Raw genomic sequence first — 24,058 nt, 5'->3', positions numbered from 1 at the left:
AGATTAATCTCAAGACTGCAAGTGAAATCCTCTAGTGATCCACAGCCTGATACCAGGCTCCCAAGACTGGATGCATGTTGAAAGATTAGCACAGAATTTAAAGGGGAAAATACAAACCGTGTGTTAACTCCCATTCAGACAGGAAATCAAAACCTGGCAGGTTTTCAGCCTAACATTCTGAGCAATATGACAATTATGAGACCCAAACTCAAAATAACATTGTCATGCCCCTTAACTTCCACAAACCTTTTCCAGGCTTGTTGTAGTCCTTGCCCTAGAAGGAATTTCTTAAATCATACTTACTACATCAGAACTCCACTCATTTTTGCAACTGAATTTTGGATACTAGTCCATAAAGTTGCTCTGTTTTGTCATTGGTTCTGAATTAAAGCTGGCTCTGTCTAAAAAACAAGATGAACTCATAGAACAAAAGTGAGAATGTGTAAAAGGAAGGGAAAAAAGGAACATCAGTGCCTATTGCTTCAGCACTTTGATACAAAGACTACAGTATAATTATATACTTCAGCTTAACTTATACTGCAGTAGTTAGAATGCTTTAAGCACATACAGCTTATAGCCCTACTATGTGTTACTCTTAGAATACCATGAAAAATTCATCTTTGGGGCCAGGAGAAAGATCCTACTTCTCAGGGCTACCTCACACCATTAAATGTCTGAAATATAAAAAAATTCCTGTCTTGAAGATGCAATGCCTTCCAACCACAACTGAACTAGATGTGGATTATACTTGGAGGACTTTTCTAGAAAACTCTACCAGCTGTGAGGTAACACTGAAATTGAGAGCATTCTCCAAAACAGTGCAAAAATGAAAGAATGATGACATTTAATTGCAACAAAATCCGGTTTGAAGTATGTTTTGATTGTGGCATGCTTTTTTTCTTTGATGCTAGTAGTATCCCTGGAGGAGGTTGACTGAAAGTATTTCATGTAACTAGGAAAGAAAGCTATATTTTACATTGAAACATGCAAAGTGGTGTGAGAAATAATTTAAAGTGAAAAGGAAGGTCTTTAGTATTGAAGAACAAATGAAAGCTATCTTCTCCCCCCATCCAAATTAAAGGCCTGACATAGGCTAAGGAACTATGGTGCAAAACTCTGATACTGCAAATATGATGATACTCCTGCCACCAGGTGAATTAACTGACCTGAGTTTATTAGCAGATTTTTAATTTTTTTTCAATATGGAAGACTGTAGCAGCACAAAATGACACCACTGATACATCATTTGCCTTGCTTTTGCTGCCTTTCAGCAATGCATTTATTTTGATAAGGAAAATCCACACACATTAAAATCATTTTTATTTTTCTCCATTTTTGACACCAAAAGTGAATGTCTTATGTTACAATTCCCTATAGGATGGACACAAGTTTAGCTATTTGAATTACTCAAAAAAGCAGTTTAGAAGGAAAAAAAACCCATTAAACAAGAAGAAAACCCCAAAACTATTGCTTTGCTACAAATTACCATGTTTGTCCCAAAGTTCACAGAAAGTAAAGCTTCCCCATAGCTATAGTCTACACAATAATTGTACCTAGAGTAAAAAGATATTGACTATTAACTAATGTTCTCAGCTTTTTATAAGTAGCACTTTAAGAATAAGTAGTATGATTTATTGCAATTTTGTACCAAGCAATAAGACTGAACATCTGTATGCTGCAGATTTAAGCACACCAAAAGTGTATACATTCACTTTAAAAAGATTTTTGCTTATCACTCTTCATTGGTAGTAGTGAAGTCAGCTGCCTGCTCAACCAAGTTACACAATAGAGAGTGTTTCAGCATGCTTCCACTGAGAAAAATAGTCAATGGCATGAAAGTAGTAAATCTCACCTTAAAAGATGAAACTAGCAGAAAATGCAGCAATGCCCTCTTCATACAAGAATAAAACTTCATATGGAATTTTCACACTTTGAGAATACTTCTCTACATGAATATTTAAAGATAATCACATAAAGCTGTGTTGGAAAGACCTCGCTTTTTTTTTAAAAAAAAAAAAAAGACCACTGCTAATGTTGGAATTTCAACTGCTTCAGATAACAATCTTGATCCAAAAAAGTATTTTAGTAGCAAATTATTATGATGTTGCTTTTATTTCCCACACATTTTACTAATAAATAAGTTCCTCTAAGAGATCTCTTGCCAATTAGATTTGCATTCAGATCCTACGACACTGTAAGCACTAAAATGAAGGGATACATTTAAATGAAATTACACTTAAACAGAGTTACTAATATGATACTAAGACTGTTACAAAAATGCAAACAGGTTTACAGTTACATTTACTAAAAAGTTACAGTAATCTACAGAAAAGGTGTTGTACTCTCTCTACATCCTAAGAGATCAAATTCAGTTATGTTGTTACTGAAAAAAATGCATAAAGAAATGCATTTCCCTCTTCCTATGTTAAAATCTTTCTCTGCTATAGTCTAGAGACAGAAGTACAACTTCTTTTCTGTACAAATGAAAAGCTTTAAAAACACAGCTTCACATTTTACTACATTTTTGCCCTTCTCAGCTTCCAAGTTCTTGCAAAAACAAATATACATTTTCTCAAAAGTGAATTTAAAGGATGTCCACATTAAAAAAATAAAGCCTACAAAAAGTTCAAAGATTTAAAAAAATGTTACTCCTATGGCAGTGATCTCCTACTTGTCCAAAGTCCAGAAAGTTACCGATGTCCATTTAATATTATCTTTCTTCATTTATCCAATTTATCAGGTTCCAATCACATTATTTGTAAGAAGTCCTTGAGCCGATGAGAGGGCAGAAGAGTTCTCTACAATTAAAAAACAGGAGATCAAATTGGGTGTGCCTTTCAGAAAGATACTCATTCGGCACTGCCCCTGCCCGGAGAGACCATTTTCAGGTATTTAGAAAAAGGATTTCCTTGATTAGTTTCCATTGACTGATAAACCAAAAACATGAAGACTGAAACAATAACAAAGAGAAGAACTTTTATCCACAGGGCAACAGGGCGTTCTTTTTTTATTGGTGGTTTCTCCGACTTGGTGTCAGTGGAGGTACCATATTTCTGCGCATACTTAGAGTAACTTTCCTCCAGTATGAAGTCACTGTGCTCTAGAGGCCGGCTTGCAGCTCCTTTGATTGGTCTACGGCAGCTAGCACTGTTAATGAAAAAAAATATCAAATTGAAATACTGCATATTTAAAGGAGCAGTCTAAAGTACATAGGGAAGCTTTAGTATAATTAAAGAACTAAGAATTATTTCTGGTGAATATAGTACCTGTAATACTACTTTTGAAGCTTGACAAGTAGACATATTAAGTTAATAATTCAGCGTTCAAGCAAACACTCTAAAAAACCCTCAAATGCACCTTCACCCTATCCACAGGGTGGTCCTAAGGATCATAGCTGGCAATCAAACTGTAGAAAGTAGCCCCCTCTATTTACTTTTTTAATCATTACTTACGCAGCCCTGCTGGGATTTCTAAACATTAGATTATCTCTGGCCAATAAAATATCTACTGATGGCTAAGCCATACACAGAGCCAAAAGACAAAGCAGCAAGGATTAGAAAAACCCCATGTACACTGCCAAGTTCCTATATACAAGGAGTACACATACATGATTTTTATTGAAAAGAAAAGAAAAAGTGGTATGGATTTAACTAGACCTCAAAACAGGAGAGCAAACTTGAGTAGTCAGCAGATGCACTACAGTAGTAGCAACTGGTACTATATATGCTCCTTATGGGTAAGAGTTTATGCAATTGCAGTTTAAATTGAAGCTATAATTCACATGTTGGAAACACAGGAGATGATTTCACATCTTAACATGGGGAAACTTTTTCTCATATCCTCTAAACAGAGTATTTTTTAAATTACCTAATTAGCCAGAGGGTTGCTTCAATTTTTGTTTAAATATAAAGACACAAAAATAACCCCCAAATGCACAAGTAACAGCCTTTCCTAGATGCCATCCTTATTCACACTAAGAGTAATCAATATGACTACCACCTAAAGGAAAAAATAGGTTACCTGAAAGTTCTTTCTTGCTTTACAAAAGAAAACTCAAACATATGCTGCCAAATCTTTCCTTAATTTACAGCAGGCCTAAGCAGTTGCATGTTGTCAAAAACTTAAATATTGCAAGTCGTTACCACAGAAAAACCCTTTCCATTTAACTTTCACCACCCAGAAATTCCAGTAATAATTCCAACTATAGTACCATCCTGTTCTCCCTCCTCCAACTTCAATAGAGAGGGGGCTGTTTTGGTAACAAATTATGTGTATTAAACAGAAGAATAGGTGGCTGTCACAAATGTCATTGAGCCAGAGTGCAAGAACTATTCCTCAGAAATCTATCAATATAATCAAAAGATATTTCTCAGCTTGAATAGGTTTAGAAGAACTGAGAAAAAGCCCCCATAAACCTTAGAATTACCTAATTCCTGTAGGTGTTGATACTTCATAAGGGAACAATTCTTTAAGAATATCCCTTTCTACTCTTCTTTCTTCTGCAGTTCTCTCCAGCACCTAGGAAACCAAAAACAGTTAGAAGCCAAATAGACAGCAAAACAAAAAGTTTCTGCATAGCTATCTCAGTGACCACTACCATGTGCAATTTGTAAGAATGAGTGAGTCACCCAGTGCCATTCAAGAAGTTTACTTCTTGGGTTTTAGAAGTTTAACCTTAGTTATTGGCAGCCATCCAGTCACTTTTGGCGTCTGAAAGCATTCAGTGATCACCTCAGTTTCCTTTAAGATAAAGAATAAGTTGTATAAATCCTATACACCTGCGAGCCAATGATGTAGATGATCAAAAAAACTTAACCATCACCTCTATCATGGCTGTGTTGAGCAGATCACAGGACTGGTTGTGACCAATATGTTTTAAAAAGCACTGATGTGGGCAATCTGTCTCTTCTTGCTGTAATAAACCACAGTACAGTCAAATACTGACTGAAAAACCCCATCAGCAGTTTGGAGTAGAACATCGAGTTGACCCACAACATTCTATTTGACAACTAAGTCTACACTGCAGTTGTATTGTAAATGAAGTGTTAATAGCAGCTTTATCTAGAACTACATGAACAGCATCTTGTAATGTAAAATTCCACATTACAGTATTACATTAATACAACTACATATACTTGCAGGTACTTTAGACAGTTCTCCAAGAGATAATTTTTGACAGCCTGAATAGGTTAACAGTAAAAGAATTCTTTTCTTTCTTGATAACTGTCAGGAATCTACAGATACTTTTTTAATTCAGGCATTTGGTCTAAAGTAATTCTACTACTTAATTCCCTAGATTAAGGCACATCGCATTTTTTCAGAATAGGCTGATTTACAAGCTCAAAGGGAGATAACCCAAGTCTACTCTACTTTGAGCTATAAAGAATTTAAAAGAAAAAAATAAATCTACATTTTGTTCAGAAAAATAGCAGCACAAGGAGAAATAACACATCAAAACATATTTGTCTTAGGAAAAGAGAAAAATCAGATTTTTCACACACACACCCAAATCTGAAAGGGGAAGATGAAAATAAGTTTATATTCTGTTTTATGTCATGTGACAACACTAGTTTATTTTGACTGGTGTCACCCAGGCAGTGACATCCTCTACCCCCTCTGTACTAAGAAATAAGCACATACACACAAGAATTTTGTTCACAGAGAGTAAGCAAGAGCAATCTAAGGTTTAATTTATTTACTTCAGCTGTCATCAGTAGTTTCTTTGGTGTTCTTCTGGGCATGTCTGAGAGTTCACTGACTGACAGTGTAGGAGCTGCATGCTTGAAATTTCCAGGCACCCTATTGCCAACCTGCCGAGATTCAAAATTGTTCAAACTCAGAAACAGCCAAAATACAAAATGAAAAGGGGCAAGGTGGCAGAACCAAAAAACAAAACCTTTATGTGCATTGAATATATGCATGTTAGAAGTTAACTGAAGAAGGTTATGTAAAAGATGCTCCAAGATCAGCAAAGGTAACACACTGCTTATCATTCCAAGTAGTTTCTCTTAAGCCATTTAGAAACATAAAAGTTATTTAGTTCACAAGAAAAGCCAAACTTAAAAGCAAATATTCTGCATGTACTTAAATAAATTAAGAAAGTATCTAAGCTTGTAAAGCTTACTCCCCCCCAAACAACATTAGATGGCACCTAGGTGTTGACCTAGTCCCATCTCAAAGTGAAGAGTATTAGGTACTAAAACAGATACTGAGTATGTGTTCTTAAAGACTACTGAATAGTCTTACTTTCCTTAAAACAGTCTTCTATTTGTCCAAAACAGAATGAATCTGTCAGTGAAGATATATTACAGAAGAATACCGCAATTGATTAAACATATGTACTAAGCATATTTACTAGGGTCTCGTCGCTTGCAGCCAATACAGTTTCATTTATGGGAGTACTCTCTGATATTACAGCATCATCTACAGGCAACTGTGCTGTAGCTTCCACCTGTTTGTTTAAAACAAACAAAAGACAACAATTGAATAAAAGAGCCACTGGGACCCTAAGAGTGAGAGAAAAAAAAAAAAAGCTTGTCTATTATAAAAGCCTCTCATCACCCTTTTTCTTGGTGTTCTTCTTGACACTCTTGTAGACTCCCTAGAAAATGCCTGCAGAGGTCCACTTTTTGAAGATCCACTTGTCCAGACAGTCTCAGTAACTCCATCTTGAGAATAGGTCTATTCGAGCATCAAACACATGATCATATACATGAAAACCAGCTCCAAACATCAGATACTCACAACCAAAAGCCAAAATAGCATGCACACTCCAGAAGCAACATGTCTACAATCAAAAAACTGCAGATCCTAATACATTCAATAATGAATGGCTAGCTAGATTAGTAGCATTGACCAGAATACTTATATTTGAGCATATTGTTCAAATACAGAACTGAATAGATAATGCCCAACAGTAAAAACTGCTGATCTGCTCACTGCCCTAGCGAGCAACATGAGGAGTTACATCAACTCATGGACAGCAGACATGAAGCTTTCAGTCCCATTACATTTCCTGCCTACACACACATACAAAAATAAATCTATGTGCATAAGCAGAAAGCATCACCTCTTTCTCTACACAGATAGGGTTCTATTTTCTCAAGCAGAATTAGGCACAGTTTATGCACAGCCACCGATGTTTCAACAGGAGCTAATCTTCAGCCACAGGGGGCAGGCAGAGACACTTAATGATCTTAAAAAGTTTCCACATACAGGGATGAAACTAAAACTTTTCACATAACAGCAGGTTTAAACAATCAAGCCTGATACAGATCTCTCACAAATTGAAGTAACAGCATGAAGCACCAAACTTTCATAGCCATTAACAAATGCAGATCGTTCCCTATACTTTACTGCAAGTTTCATGCTCAAAGCAAATATTCCCCTCAGAACTAATTCCAAGATGGAAAGGGAGATGTGGATCTGCTTCATCTAGATTACATACACGACTTTCTTTTTTATTTGGTTAAGTTTAAAAATAAAAATTATTACTTTTTCAATACTTCTATCTTTGCACATTAACACCTCATAGAGCGATGTATTACCAAGTTTTTAGAAGTTACGCTCCTTGCTAAATAAAGTTATACACTGCAACTGTCAGTTATAGGTTCAATAGTGGAAATTACTTCACTAGAACAGCTTCAGCCCCAAAACAAGGTGTTAAAAGAACAGGCTGAAAAGTATTTATTAATTGAGAGGGGACAGAGAAACTAAAGCTGAGCTGCCTTACGGTTCTATGACAAATTCTGTATAACAGCTACTACATACACAGCAGAGGGAGCACAAGTGTTTCACTTCATTCCAAAGTCACTGAAGTACTTTATAAAACAAATGCAGACCTCAGGTCCAAACAGATTCAGATTTTTTTTAGAATTGTGGATTTCAGCCCAGTTCTCCAAAATTCTTTACAATTTTAAGAAACCTTTGATGAAACATCTTCTAACCCCTTCCTAAATATTTACCAGACACTGCATTCTCTTCCTTCCTGCAACCTACAATCACAATTCCCCACCTCAACCCCATACACTTTCTATTTGAGAGGTGTTCTTTAGAAGCTTAGAGAAAAAAAATACTAATTTCAGAGTGTTTCTACTCCAACAATCTACTCAGGAAAGCAGGAAGGCAAATTCACTCATACTAGTAACCACGAGCTCCCCATTCCAGACTATTTGACTATGAATTACTTATCTCCTAATGGAAGTTAGAAGCACTTCACTAATAACTGCCTCTGTTCTTCAGATGCTTTAATCGTATGTTTTAAGTACCAACTTTCACTTTTTTTCTTGCATGAAAAGTCTAGGAAAAACCAGAATCTACTGCATAAGACCCATCCAGATTTCAGTGGAACACAGTCAACAGACAAAACAAAAAAGAAGAAATAAAACTTGTTATCTACAGTTATAATTATCCTCACTGTCAACAGAGCAGGCCTCTAACCCTATCAAAATGTAATGCTCATGTTGGGTACACCACCACCCTGTAATGTAACCAGAGAAACTACAATGGTGTGGTACGTAAGCAGTGTTCAGTGTCTGCTTCTAACTGTCAAATAACTCATGAGCAGTGGAGCTATAGATTATGACTTTACCTCAGCTATCACTTACCAAGTTACTATACAGGTAGTAAAAAAAAATACAGGGAGGAGTAGGGGAACACAGCACATGCAGAATGTCACTGTACAAAGTTTCAGGAGACAGGACGAGTTCTGCACTGCTCCTTAACATTTACATTGTTTAGCCTGCCTCATTCTAACCAGTGCCATTTACTATGACATGTCAGGCTCAGTTTTGAACTCCTACTCTAGATTCACCTACTGGATTAGAAGGGGGTTTTAAAATTAGGATTTTCTGCCAACTTTTCCCTATGAAGAGGTAATTAAACACAAATAGCTGAGCTCAAGTTCATCCAGCCCTCCACTGCTAACTGACTGATAAGACCCATATTCAACCTCCCCACCCAATTTCTTTTGCAGCAGTCTGCCTAATAACTATCTATCTATTTGCACTCTCTTCTCAAGAGAACAGCTACATCCAGCCATGCCAAACGACAAATAAACAGTCTTGTAAGCTACATACACCTGGTATAAAACCAGTGCTGCACAGGACCTAGAAGTAACTAGCAAGTCTGCCCACCAGCTCAGCCTCACCATGCTTCAGACACTCAATCTTTGTGCCAATGCTACACAGTGCACAACAGTTGAAATAGTTCTGCAAAATTGGTATAGTCCCTTGATACATTGCTGAAAACCTACAGTGGAATTCCACAGGAAGAAGGGGAGAAAAGAAAAAAAATCATCTCCATGTTCTGTTTTTTTTCTCAGCAAAAAACATGACTACACACATTTGCTAGCCAAAAGCATTAAGTTGTTCTTGGCTTCAAGCAGCTGCAAAATTTAACTGGGGGTGGGTGGGGCTGTTTTGTTTTGGGTTTTTTCGGTGGTTTTGTCTGTTCGCAGTATTTAAAAAAAAACAAACAAGAAACAACCAGAAGATCAAAAGTAAAAGGTTTAACAAACCAAAGAGAGTTTCTGAAGAATTTGGCAATTTTGACATTAAGTAATTTTTTGATTATTCTTTTGATTAACTCCTGGCAATTAAAATACACAAGTTGCAAAATATTGCATCTATACTGCACATGTAAGATTGCCAAAAGAATAATGACCTGATACTAATATAGTGAAACTGGATGACAAAAAAATTGAGTAAACAAATAATCACTTAAAATACCACAAAAACACCTCACTGAATCTCATTTATTCTGTAAGCAAGTTCCTGAAGACTACAAGTTTTGTTTGTTGACAACAGAATGAAATATCTTTATTACACTGAAGCTGACAGGAATTTCTGGTAGAATAACTATTTTGAAAAAAGTGATTCTTGAAATACAAGAATCTAAAGATTAATATGCTCATTATAGAGAGACCATTATAAGCAGAAGTTGCCTGATCAATAAAGAATGCTTGGTGCATTGAACTATGTGTGTGTGTGAATTTTTTGAAGTAAAATCTGTTCAGCTTGCACCCTAAAACTCCAACTTAAAATAAGCAAACTAGTTATGGATCTCCATAGCTGTCTTGCATTACTCAAGGTCATATAGCAGCATTTCACCTGCTAAAGAGACATCCATAGCTAAAGCATGTTTATACATATACACACACACTAAATAGCAAGCATCTGGCATTTAACAAAGTATTGAGAAAAGTCACCGTGATCTGCTAAAATACACCAAGCAATTAACAAGCCAGATTCTGAGGCACTGAATGTTTCTTTATGAGTCCTTTACTGCAGCATAACTCCACTACTTACTGAACAGATGAACAACACTCTAAAGACTCTAAGTATCCTAAGCTGGGGAAGAGGGCATTTAGTGATGCTTTCACATCAGAAGGACAGATCAGCCATCAACTACCAAACCCTGTATTCAGCAGTTTGAAAAATCAGAGGTGATTCTGTAAAATCCCTCTTCTGTCAAGACAGCAGAACTAATATTTATAAGTAGAGAACAGGTGAGAGATCTACACTTGTTATCTATTCTTTTTCTTCATAGGAGAAATTTTTCAACAAATTTGTGTCTACTCTAGTACTGCTGCTACAAACATAGCTGAAGAAAAAATATTACATAGCTAGCATACATGTGTGTACACACATACACACACCTATACATATAGGCATATACCGAAATACATTACGTCACAGAATACATTTAAATGAGTCATTAAACAGATGTATTTAAAATGCATACATATATCTGTAGCTATCTAATCACACATATATATGTATGTATTTAAAAACCCTTGTTTAAAAAGAAGCCAAAAAAAAACCCCACACACCTCTTTGTCCTAACTTTTCTTTTTTTGAGAAAACACTGCTTTTATTAAATCAAGTTGATTACGAGCATCCAACAGAAAGCCATCAGCCCACGTGACTTAATCTGCCAGGTTTCCAAAACTAAACATGTTAATGTTGCCTACTATTCTTCTCTAGGAGGTGCTGCAGCAGCTGGCAAGTCAGACAAACAGCTTTCAGCAGACTATTACTTTGAACATTATCAGACATGCTAAAAACAGCCACTATAGTTAATTCACAAGATCTTCATGCTATATTAGAACAGGCTTTCTAAAAGAACTTTTAAAAACCAGCATGGCTCACTTAGTCAAATGTGATGTTAAAGGTAGTAAGGTGTTTAGTGAGCACATCACCAGCAGTTAGTAGCTGTTCCATGAGCCCCTATGACAAACATACCTGGTTGTGTTCAACAACTTTTTTTTGTTTGAGTGCAACTGGCGTCTTCGTCCTGGCTTTCAGGGGTTCTCTCTTCTCAAGCCTCAGCTCAGTCTTCGGATCTGCAACCAGTTTTAATATAACTAGTTTCTATAATACTACTGTTGTTGTACTAGTTGAAACCAAATGTATTTTAATAAAAATTCATTTTGAGAGGCAACATAACTCTTATGAGTTATCATTTCCTTAAAAAGCTGTGAAACAGGTATATTTTCTATTAAATGTATAAGAACAAAGACTTTTGAAGAATAACCTTAAAATTATTTCAAATCACTGATCCACGTATTTACCTTTTTTGCTAAAAATCTTACATTTCAGATAAGCTTTGACAAATCCAGTAGTTCCATTTAGAAACTGCTATCAAATTATAATTCCTTTAACCAAAGTACCATTCTACTATTGATTGTAGTAAAGGTATTGAAGCTTGTCAATGTTGGTTGAAGCTGTTAGCTTAGTTTCCTCTAATACAAGTCCTTTTATATAAAACCCCATTTTTGATGCAGTAGAAAGAAGAGTGATTAGCAGTCATTTCACCAATAAAAGGATGTATTATTTCCACTGCTTTTCTAAAATTCTAATAGCTTTACACCAACATATTTAAGATTTTTTTTGTAGGGGAAACAGGGAATATTTGGGTTTGAGTTTTTTTCCCCAGTGTGTGAACAGTTCAGTATTTATATGAAGCATATGTAATTATAAGAAGTTAGCTGCCAGTTGTGACTGGGCTCTTGGCTGTCCCAAACATTAATAAATCAATCTCTAACATCCTCTCCCCCTTAAAAGTGCAAGATATAAAAGTTGAAAAACAAGCCCAAATATGCAAGGGAGATCAATCCAATTACTAGTTCTATTTCAACCCTTTCAGTCCTATGTCCATGGAAATTTCTGTAGTATGAAAGTGAGTGCAAAGACATAAGTATGAAGTGCAAAGAACATTGTGACACCCAATACACAGTTCTCCTGTCTATTGGATTTACAGGCTCCATCCAGTCTGGGGAAAATGGAAAAAAGGGACCAGGTCAGTAGCAAAAGGTTTCCTTTCCTGTAACAGGCACCTGGATCACTGTGCTGGTACTGTATGATCAAGTACATGACTGACATGGCCCACAGCAGTAACTTACAGCCTCCCCCAACAGCAAGATCATACATCCTTAGGTTATTTCTACAGCACGTATTACTCATGTATAATTTGAACTGTTCCCATGCAAATTCCATTCGAGTCTTACCTTCCTCATTGTCACTGTACTGGTCAGAATCATTGTTTCCATTCTGTCTGGTGTTCTCAGTAGTTGAAATCGCTGGGAGAGGCACAGGTGCCTTCAGGTCAGGACCTTGTTCCATCAGTTTCAGAAGCTTTTTCTCATAAAGTTTCCTAGTAGTAGCTATAACAAGGAAGGATACATGCTAAAGAAACAGCTTTAATATTTCCTGACTTCACTGATAGAACTGGGCTGTTATATATTCAATGGGAATTTTTGAACATAATGTTTTGTTTATTTTTAATCAGTTTGTATGGCCCAGAGTGTTTCTCTATATATACACACACATCTACCTCTAGGTACACAACTCTGCCTCTAAAACCTCTAACTTCCCAGTTTAAGACAATTCTTAGATAAACTCAGACCTCTTTGTACACTTAAAGTTACAGAAAGGAAATGTATGGAAAGGGAATTTATCTGCTTCTTAGATATGCTACTTCATATGCTGCAATATACAAGTTGTTATTCCCACACAAAAAAAAAAAAAGAAAGTGAATTTAATTGTTTCCGTTGCACTATTTCCACGCAGATTGCTCTATTCTTCTCCTAATTCCCCTACCCTGGAATTAATGGCCCTGCCTTTGCCTTGTTGGCAAATTCAGTCCAATAAGCATCAGAGGTGGTGCAAGCAAGCAGCAACAACAGAACTTTCTGCTTGCTGCCATCTAGCCATCAGGTTGGCTTGCTTGGGACAAGCAACAGCTGTCTAAAACATTTTAAGTCTAGCACATACTTCCACATCTGGACTTTGCTGGCAAAAATCTGTAGAGGTGACTGGTGCCTGAGCTGTTAGCCGCAGAAAATAAAAAAATCTAACTTTTGAAGTTTTCTGATAAGAGGAAAACACCATTTAAAAGAAATGTCAGCCCTTCAAGGAATAATCCATACCCTCTAAGAATTAAAGGCAATAAATTAGACCAAATGTAAATGCCTTTCCAGTGGACTCCACAGGTTCTTGAGTACTACCCAAGAGGTACAGGATGAATGGAAAGGCATGCAGAATCAGCTAACTGAAAATATTACAGACAAGACTTTGAATACACACAGGACTGCAGGCTCAGTCATGGACACTTCCATCCACCTAGGATTCAAGAACATTCCACAGAAGGCTCTGCATACTACAAAGAACAATCTTTTTTTCAAGAATTGTGAAATCAAATTCCCTTGCCATTAGGCTACTGCACAATCTGAAAGGCAAGGCACTTTGATCTCACATCACAGACAGTATCCAAGGCAGGAGATTAGGCTGGGGTCAGGACTACTCCTGACATAGGCCAGCACACAGGACAGAATGCTAGGCTAGAAAAAAACATTAGCAAAGGAAAACATTACTTCACAATGCAGTGAGTAGGAAATGCTCTAGGGAAAGGGAAGTTCCCTGTTCTTATTTGGCTCTAAATATTATTAGGTTATTATGTAAGATGTATTTCCTATTTAAGTGGGCCCAGATCTAAACCTCTGTATCAGAAGACCTAACTACCCCAGCACTGAACTTTAACTAAGAGTCACACAGCTTCAGAACACAAGCTGGAACATCTCCAGCTGGCCTAGAACAGGAGAAACAAACTGCAGACTTCTCCACTGCAATGCTTCAAGACTTCTCAATGTAAACAGTACAATGAAAATATCCAAGGTGGGAAGTAGGATTGCAACAGTACTGGTAATAAAAAGTAACTGTACCAGGGAAACTTCCCAAGTGAGGCATAGTGAGAAATAAAACAGATCAATATCTGCTAGTTTAATTGACCTACCTACAATTGGGCCAGGATTTACTCCATACTTCATAAGCTGCTCTTGAAGGTCTTCATTACTCATCTCTGTTATATCTAGGCCATCCTTCTCCTCTGGTCTGGGTTTGTCAGTTTTCTTTGTGGCCTTCTGGAACAGAGAGAGAAATGAAAGATGGTGTTTTCAGTTAATGCTGAACACATCTTTTTCTTCTAAGGGAACAGGAAAACATAAGAGTACTAAACATGTAAACCCAGAAGAAATTAATTCTATACTCACCCATGATCACTACTAAAGCCTATGTGAAACAGTACAAACATTTACACCTACTAAGAAAAAATGCAAAGGCTTTCTACTTAGGAAGGAAATACCCATTACAAGTCTCCTCTTAAAATCACTCATTCTGGTCTTGTGTTTTAGTTTGAAGTTCAAGCATACAGTGCAAAGGGATTGCTTTCCTGTGACTGGAGAAGTAAGCTTCTGGCCATTTCACCATCACTACACAAAACTACAAATATGTATGTTACATTATTTTTCTACCTGATAGGTCATTTCCTTCTCTAATGATATGGAACAAGTTCTTTAGTATCTACATACATTCAATCAAGTTTCCAAAACCGCTATTCCTACTCATCCTGTCATTCTCTGTGAGATTACGTGATATTACAAGGTGAGTACAGGAAAGGCAAAAATCAGAAACAGTCTCATATTTTCAAAATCCTACTTGTCTGCTTAGGCCTCTGCTACTTGTAGCTCTAAAAAATTCTAAACCCAACTCTGGCAACAGTACTTGAACACTTGGCAATGCACCATCACCACATGCAGATGGCTATCAAAATAATCTCCTGAGATGCTACTCCTAAATTAGCAGTTTCTGTTCAATCCAAACAGAGTGATCATAACACTTCAACTTGGGAAGCCTCTGTTGCTACAATAGGGATTGTAAAAGTGAAGAGGTAAGACACAAAAAAGCATGCTTAGGATTTGCATGCTCTTTGCTAAGAAAGACCTTGATACTGCTTAGAAATAAGTCATATTTGTATCTCAAAGTTGTATTATATAAACAGAAACAATTTCTGCACTTAGCATTTTTCTCAACTCAGTTGTCTGGAAGGCCTATTTGTTTGGGTTTTTTTTTTTTTTACACTAAGATGATTTACATGAGCTAACAGAATCTATCTAGCTATTAATGCAGGTTCAAGATTTGTTTGCATGCAAATTTGGTCTTGCCTCAAATATCTTGGTATTTTAAAACTAAGCAGGGACTGAATGAGGGTTTCCCAAATACAGCTGACTCCAAATTTTCCTCTGGCTTCTGGGTATTCCAGCATGATAAACTTAAAACCAGCTGCTGAAAAGCAACAGAATCTCTAAGGATCAAGGCATTTCTTTATTTTACGAAATAAACTACAAACAGTCCAAGGAAAGTAAAGGACCATTAAAGAAGCAGATTTGACTAAAGACAGATTTACAACTCACTTTATCAGTCATTCCACTCCTAATGAGTTTTTGAAGCAATTAAGCCATACACAAGAAACACTCCTGCAGCTGCATGACACTTTTCACTTTTGAACATGTTGGTCATAAACATTATGTCAAGTTAAACATTGCATTAACTTCAATTTCATATTCAATGTGTTTTTTCTGGGCTACTGGACTGTCCAAACAGAAAAAAGTTCTGAAAAAAAGTTGGCTTTTCTTGTTCAGATCTGTTTAGACTAATGACAGCTCTGGTGTTTGCCCGCATCACCAAGCGGATTAATCACAACGCTAGTCCATACTTTAGAAAAAAACTACTATGGTGCAGGAAATCAACATTCCAATGACACTTCAGAGAAACTGGAATCCTAATGTAATGTATCTCTACCTTTGTTCACTTAGAGACCACAGAAGAGACTACAACAATATACACAAGAAAAACTACTCAGCATTCTGGATGCTTTACAGAAATCTTTGCCATCAGAAATCTAACTCTAACTAATGACTACCGGGGTACTCTAACACAAGTAAACTCACATATCTCATGGTTTCTTTGCGGCTTTTTTCCTTCAAAATACCATTTCACTTTTTCCAGCACTACTGTCACAAACAGAGATCATCAAAACAGCCAGTTTCAGCAAAGAAAAAGAGTAGGGAGGGGATGAAGCAAGTTGAAAGGAATCTGTGTTCTTCAATAATTGGGCCAGATGTGTTCATTTTGTGTTCTGCAAGGTCATAGCTTTTACTTTTGAACACCTATTCTCCTTAGCACAGGAGCAAATGATTTCCCTTGTACAAGTAGAAAGCTGCCATCTAACCATTCACTGGACCACAAGGTGAGTCCCTAGAAGTATAAGGCTGGATAGAAGAATTTCTCACACCTCAGCTGTGGTATGACAGCAACAACTTCAGCAACAACACTAAATTTAATTACCACTACCATTATAGTCTAATGCATCACTATGCTTCCTGTGATCATGACAGCTTGTCTGCTGGACTACACCATGAGAGAGATCAAAAGAGATAGCTTAAAAGTTTAACACTCTGAGGTTTTTTGGGTTTGTTTGTATTTAATTTACAATCTCATTTACCTGTTTTAAGACCACTAGCAGAATCTGTCTTACTGCGGAGCAGAGATGAAGGGCCTGAAATGAAATTGTGGCAGAATTTGCCAATGCAAGGTAGTGCCACTGACCACTTTGCCCATAATGTAATTATTTTTGCAGCAATACACCCAAATCTATGTAAATATTTTTGCAACAATATACCCAAATCAATAAATCCTTATCTGAAGATCTTCTAATCCGATCCAGAGCTCACAGCATTAAAAAAAGATTTCTAGTCATTGCTATTTTCTAGAAAACAGAAGATGGAAGATTATCTGCATACTTCACTTGAGAGAGATTTGTTCACATCAGAGATAGCAATTTGGTAGTGGTACATGTCAGGCTTGGTTTCCAATTGCCTAGGAACTAACTCTTCAGACAAGTACTGAAGTGAATTACAAGCATGGGGCTGCCACACAACATTCTCAGTACTAGGGCCACAGAAAAACAACAGCATAAATGAAGTTCATCTTCTCCAAGTATCATCTCTTGACAACACAAAGCTTTCACCTTTTGCTAGCAAGAAGAGCAGACAATGCAAGCAACCAGAATTCAGAACCTCCCCTTACCTTAGGCATTCCTGCTGAATGGAAATTAACAGCCAGAGACCAGGTTAATTAGGCAAACTTCATAAGCGCCTGTACTAGTCCCGGCACTGTCCCAAAGACAAGCATAAGAAACTGCTGAAGAAGCCATTAAATAATAAAACCAACAACTATGGGACATCACCAAAAACTATTTTCAAATCCCAAGTTAAATGGCATCTACATCAGGATACACAAGGATCTTAATCCCAAACCAGTGCAGCTTCATCACGAGACACAAGAAGGGTCAGGGCTTATTTATGATTTCTCTGAATGAGGTTAAGATAGGCTAAAGAAAGCCCAAATCTCACCAACAGAATGCTGTTTAATTCTCCAGTTTGCAGGGCTCCCTCTGGTAACAAATAATTATTTCTCTTAGGAGAAAGTTAAGGAAGAAGTTAAGGAAAGTTAAGGAACTGGATATGCAAACTGTTAATAATAGATTTATAATGTGAAATAGATAGAATGAAAAGTACAAGGGGAACAAAGACCTACCATACACACTCATTTCTTGCAACAGAATTTCCTTTTTTAAAAATCAAGTCCTACTGAACTTTTTAACCTTAAAGGCCTGGAGACAATATTTACCAAGAGCTACAGGACAGACAAAATAAACAATGGAAAGAGAATTAAGCAGCAGCAATTCCAAAGATACTGATACACACAACTTAGAGAATTCACTATCTTTTAACCTTAATTAGTATGTGCCAGACTTAAAATTTCCAAGCCTATGTACAGTAACAGTCATAAACTATAAGATTAAGGACGACTCAACCCTACCACCCCCTTCTCCTCCAGGACACTAATTTCCATGTTACTTGGTGAAGGAAATACACCCTCTCAAAGTCTGAAGGTGCAGAACAGCCCGGCAGGACTTCTCACTGTAGTGGGAATTACTTTGGTCATCTCATCCCTGCTGCTCACAGCTTTCTCTCAGCCAGCAGATGAGTGCTTTTTAAAAGGCCATAAAGGATTTAAACTGTGTTCTGTGTGATGTTTGTGTGGCAGGTCGTAATGAAGACATACAGCCACAGGAAACACCAAATAGATTCTCTGCCTTCACTGGGCACACACAGATGCTTTACACTGCCTCACCTATCCAGTACACTTTCCACAAACCTAATCTTCATAAACTACCACTTTTACTATTACTTCTCTTTCCTAATAGGGAAGGGGTTGAAGCTGTTGTTACCTCGGCTACAGATATCACAACCATAGCATGCTGACTATGAAAAGCTGGAGCTGGCTCTTTAGTTACTTGGCACTTGATTAGAACAAAAAACCTTAACAACCCAAACAAACAACTTTCCCCCCATCAAACCCAACATCTTGACCTGATAGGTCTCATGTATGACCTTTCAAACAGGCCCTTCAGGTCCAGATATTCTCATCATACCTTCATTAACAGGAGACATTTGACTGATCTTTTTCATATAACCCCTTTAAAGGTCAAAAATATCACTCAATATATGCTTTAGAAGTGATTCTTCCAGGACATGAAATACACAACAAGCTCAGTCATAATAATCCATGCATTCTAAGCTCTGAACAGTTTCTGTTTGACAACAGCATCAAGACAATATTTTTGGTACATGCTTTAAAATAATGGTCCTAGAAAGGCAAAAATGTGATTTCATAGTTACTTTTCTTGTGAGCTACCTTTGCTGACATTCAGCCCATAACTAACCAGGACAAGGGGCATTCAGATGCAGATGGTTCACCCTGCAGAAAAAACAGTGTCTTGCATACCTAGTCACCGTCCTCACATACCACTATGCTAAACAGGCTTAAGGTAAAAAAGCAAAAAAGTTGCTCAAAAATATTAGTAGAGCTGGAGAAGCTGGCTCCTCCAGACAATATTATCAGACTGAGGTACAAACAGGCATGATTTTAAAAGCTCTTCCTGTTCTGGTAGGAATATGTAGCCAAAGTGAGCTATATATTCTTGGGCTGGATAGAGCTAAGCCAGAAGAATGACTGATTCAAAACACATAATTTGCAACAGAATTCAAACTATGGGATTTGGTCTCTGCACAGCTTTTATCAATAGACAAAAAGCACCTAAATGCATTATCAAATGTTCAGAACTTAGAAAACCCCACTAAAATGACAGCGTAGACAGTTCAAAATTACTCATGACTACAGCCGTGTCCAAGCTCTAACTCCACTATTAAGAGAGCTGGTGTAGCTTTCAGCGACTGCAGCACGGACATTCAGATGACTCTTTTGCACTTGTTGCTCCCAGGCACTTTAAGAAAAGCGATGCCTGCCCCGCTCCAGGGCCGCTAAGGCAGCCGAGCGATCCCGCGGGTGCCGCAGGAGGTGCCGCAGGAGGAGCCGCTCGGAGCGCGCCCCCTGGCGCCCGGCCCGCAGCGCGCACGGGCCGCGACCCCGCCCGCGCCGCCCCACCCTCCGACTGCCCTGCTCACACGAGGGCTGCAACTCAGCCGGGCTGCAGCCTCTGACCGAGAGGCTTCTCGCTACGTGCTCGCAATAAAGGGAAGGGCAAGCAGGCACAGGGAGGAATGGTGGAAAGCCCATGCTTTTATTTTATTCATCCTCTCCATAAATCCTTGCAGTTCCAGCTTCTTCCCTTGCCCCTTATGTCTAAGGGGTCTTATGTCCCTCCTGTCCTCTCTTACTCTTATTAAGATATCTTGCTTTAGTTTTTCGCCAGAATCCAGGTCCCCTGGGATGTCAGCTTTCCCTCACTCTTCTTCTTCTTTCCAATTGTTCTGAGAGCAAATTGCTCTGGAGACACGAATGCTAATCTTTTTGAAGGACAGCAGATCAGAGAAACACGCTTATGCTAAAAGACGTTAACAGGGACAACAGTTACTCGGGCTACAAGTAGTTGCAGAACTACTCAAGTAGCACAAAGGAGGCAACAAGCACACATCATCCAAATTTGTTTTACTTGGCAGGTACTGTTTGGGATTTTTCTGAGTGTTTTGGTTGGGGTTGGTTGTTGGGGGGGAGGTTAAGGGGAAGGCGACACAACACGGGGCACAACGGACCCAAATCTGAGCACTAGAGTATTTGCTGAAGTTCTGGAACTTCTGATGATACAGTGCTCTGATTCTAACACACAAGATAAGCATAAATAGTGCAGAGCCTTCCAGATATTGTTAACAAAAGTGTAAGAGTACCACCCATTCTCTAAACATCAAAAAAGTCACCCATAATTGTTTAAACTTAAGCACTGTGGAAAGGAAAACTCAGATCTAGGATAGGAACTAGCAGTTCTAAGATGTTCCTCCTCCAACAAGCATGAACAAAGTCAGATTCAAGCTCATCCAGTTTTACTCAAAAGCACCTTATGAATGCTATCAGCAGAACACTGTAAGTCAGGAAAATGTCTGTTTAACTGTAACTGCATTCAGTGAATGCCACTTAAGTGTCTGAAACAGACAGATGTTAAGCTAAATAATTTGGTTTTAGAGATCTCTTCTTCTTGAAGCTACAGTTTTCAATTTTTTAATTCAATAACTGTTTTATTGAGCTTTTGAAGGTTAAAGCGTGAAAGTGAAAGACCTTCAAAGGACTCCGTTTCTCGGCACTCCCTCAACTAATGACCTTTGAAACACAGTATCTAAGATACAATTAAATAGTTTCACTATCACACACATTAAGACTCCGGAAGCTGATAATCATAATCCAAGCCTTTTCTCGAGACCAGACATCTTACAATTATCAATTACAAGATTGCTTTCTCAAGATATACTAATTTATAGTCCATTTATGAAAAATTAAAAAAAGAAATCACAGCTTCCCAAAGAGAAAAATTTCAAATAGCATCAGCTTCCCTTTTTTCCTTACATGTGCAAAGTCTAAACAAACAAGCACAGGGGACTAATTGAACATGCACCAGAGGCGCTTTGCTATAATACACATCTCAGAGGTACGAGCAAGACATCTACACTACGCAGACTCTCTTTACACTAAACAGTCCACTTCATTAAGCCAAGCAAACCAGCTGTTCACGCAGAGCTTCATCCTTTCATTTAGAAGCATTTACACCGAGTAGCGTGGCTGCTGTACAACCACGACAGCGGACCGGAGTCCTTTCCTGAGCAAGTTACACCCTCGTGCTGTTCTCTTGCTTCGTTCCTCCAACACCGAAACAGTCTCCTTAGGACACCGCTCGCCAAGCTACAGTAAAGGTCTCCGAATTTACCCTCGGGGGGCCGTCGCACTCTCCACGCGCGGTCCCGCTGCCCCTGCCCCCCGAGCCAGCCGCTCCAAAGGGCGCTCAGGGAGGGACGCGTCCTGGAGGAGCAGCCGGCGGCCCCCGGCACCGGCCCCGCCGTCCCAGCTGCTCCCCGACGCGGGGCGGCCGCCCGGCAGCGCCGCTACCCCTCTCCCCAGGCGGCGGGACCGTCCCGCCCTCAGCCGAGCCAGAGAAGCTCCCGACCCCGTGCGGGGACCCCGGCGCGTTGTGGCGCTCCCGAGCCGCGGCCGGCGGGCGGAGGCGGCCGGCCCCGTTCGGGCGGGAAAGCGGGCCCGAGGCTGCCGGGAAGCCGAGGCAGCGCGGGCAGAAGGCAGCACTACTCACCCGCCCGGCGGCAGCAGCTCCGCGGCTCCGGGCGCCGAGAGGTGTGGGCTCCCGCTCCTCGTCGCTGGAAAAGTCGGGCTGCGCGAGGGCGGGCGGGTTGCGGGCGGTGAGGTGCTGCAGGTAGAGCTGCACGTACACGTCCTTGCGCTGCTCGCCGCCCGGGAGGCTCACATTGTTAGCGATCAGCTCGCTCTTCAGCTTCTCCTTGGTCAGCACCGACGGATCCGCCAGGAACTCGGGCATCGCCGCCGGCCGCAGCCGCCGCCGCTCTCCCGGGAGAGGCACCAACAAAGCGCGGGGAGAAGGGGCGGGGGAGCGGGAGGAGGAGGAGGACTCGTCTGCTCCGCGCCAGGGACCAGCTCCACAGCGAGCGGGCGCGCGCACCAAGCGCTTCTTCCCAGCCAGCAATAAACGGCGCCCTGATTGGCGGGGAGGACAACGAAGCGGCCTCGCTATTGGCTGGCGGGCGGAAAGGGGGCGGGACGCGCGGGAGCAGCGGCGTTGGTGCTTTGCGCGAGGGACAGTAACGCAGTTTAAATTCGGCTCGGGCGGGAGAGGCGCGCGGGGCGGCGCTCGCGGGCCCGGGGAGGGTGAAGGCGCCGGCCGCGCCCCGCGGGTCCCGGTGGCGCCGGGGCCCTTTCGGGTGACAGGTGCGTGCCCGCCGACCCGGAGCGCTCCTCCCTGCCGCAAGCAGCGGGGGAGGCGGTTAGCGCGATCCCAGTTACCTGCCGTGATCCCGGTGTCCTGCCGCGACACCTGCCGCCGCTTCTGCCCCCAGCCACCTGCGGGCCTGGCGGCCGTGCCTCCCGCGCCTCCCGCGCTCAGCATCGCGGACCGGGCGGGCACGGCAGCTCCTGCTCCCCCGGGATAGCCGCCCTCGCCCAGCCCTTTGGCTGGCGGGATCCAGAAGGAATCCAGCTGGGAAATTGGTAGCTAATCTCTTAGTGTGACTGCCGCCGGTGCGGTGACTTAAACGCAAAAAAAACCCCGAACTCGCATCTATAGTGCCGCAGAGTTCGAAAGGCGGGTAGTTGTTTTATTTATTTATTTGTAAAGCCGACTTCTAAAATGTCACGAGTGTGTCCCTGCTGAGAGAGTTCGATTGAGCTCAAGACTGCAGTTTTACAATCTTTAAACAAGTGGGCTAAATCCTTCTGTGTTTACACGCTGCTGGCTGGGAACGCGCGCTGCTTCTGTTTTCTGATGGCAAGGGTTCAGTGTTTAGATTCGACTACGTAGCCTATGCTTTTGGCAACTGCCTTGCAGTATACCCGAGATAAGAATTTAAATGAGGCTATTTTAGTTCTCCCATCAGTCATGGATCTGAAACGGGATTATTGGTGTTTGCACCTTCTCCTCTTTGTATTCCAGAAAGAGTTACAAATTGCTGTTGGCGATTTCCACTACTGTTGTGTGCTCCATCATGAAGCTGTCCTGGTGCCTGTTGTTCCTATTTACCTTACCATAGCCTCAATATCAGCTAGACGAAGGCAATGAGGATTATTTTTTGTAGTAGGTAATTTCGAGACAGATCAAGGACCCACCCACAGGAAGCTTGACGCTTCCCACCGAAGGATTGATGTGGTGTAACAAAGTAATGAAGAGGAGGGAGAAGCTTAGCTTGGGGCATTGAATTTGCCTAGTTGTGCTAGTAGCTCTGTGAGGTGGCAGTCATCTGAAGTTCGTTATAATTTGGATCTGAAAGTGCTCGGTTCTTGGTGCACACACTTTACCTGTTCCGTTTGTTTGGCAATGAGGCTGAACAGTGGGTAGAAACATCTTCCTCCATTGACACCACACATGTACACAGTAAAAAGTAATGTATTAATGTGTATTGACTGCTATAACTTACTTTTAGGCTTGAATAGAACAAATTAGATGGTTCTGTCTATTTTTCAGCATATCTTACCAAAATTTTACCAGGAACATGGGTATTACATGAAAGGTGTTTTGGAAATGCTTAAAGGAAATTTAATTCCTATTCAAAATTGATAGTACTAATTTAAAGCATAGATAGTATTTTTCACCTTGACAAGCTTTTAGGTGGCTTCGGAAATAGTCTTTC

The 24,058-nt window shown here is 39.9% G+C and overlaps 1 protein-coding gene across 5 annotated transcripts; it reads right to left on the bottom strand.

Annotated features, from left to right (window-relative positions):
* Positions 1-1,245: 1,245 nt before the first annotated feature.
* On the bottom strand, positions 1,246-22,379 carry TMPO (thymopoietin). 5 transcript variants are annotated; one of them, XM_036400759.1, is made up of 9 exons: positions 21,994-22,379; positions 14,293-14,416; positions 12,509-12,664; positions 11,244-11,344; positions 6,562-6,681; positions 6,356-6,451; positions 5,700-5,810; positions 4,427-4,518; positions 1,246-3,147 (listed from the first exon to the last, which is right to left on the bottom strand). In XM_036400759.1, the coding sequence occupies exons 1-9, from the start codon at positions 22,234-22,236 to the stop codon at positions 2,850-2,852; spliced, it is 1,341 nt and encodes a 446-aa protein (XP_036256652.1). In that variant the 5' UTR covers positions 22,237-22,379; the 3' UTR covers positions 1,246-2,849. The 5 variants fall into 5 exon arrangements, with proteins under 5 accessions (XP_036256652.1, XP_036256651.1, XP_054370848.1 ...); XM_036400758.2 differs by having other exon boundaries at positions 14,293-14,419; positions 21,994-22,376; XM_054514873.1 differs by lacking the exon at positions 5,700-5,810 and having other exon boundaries at positions 14,293-14,419; positions 21,994-22,376.
* Positions 22,380-24,058: the final 1,679 nt, after the last annotated feature.

This window comes from Molothrus ater, chromosome 5, assembly GCF_012460135.2.
Source record: "Molothrus ater isolate BHLD 08-10-18 breed brown headed cowbird chromosome 5, BPBGC_Mater_1.1, whole genome shotgun sequence".
NCBI classification, from domain to species: Eukaryota; Metazoa; Chordata; class Aves; order Passeriformes; family Icteridae; genus Molothrus; species Molothrus ater.
The sequence above is the reverse complement of the archived record's forward strand: the minus strand, read 5'-3'. Positions and strand labels throughout refer to the sequence as shown.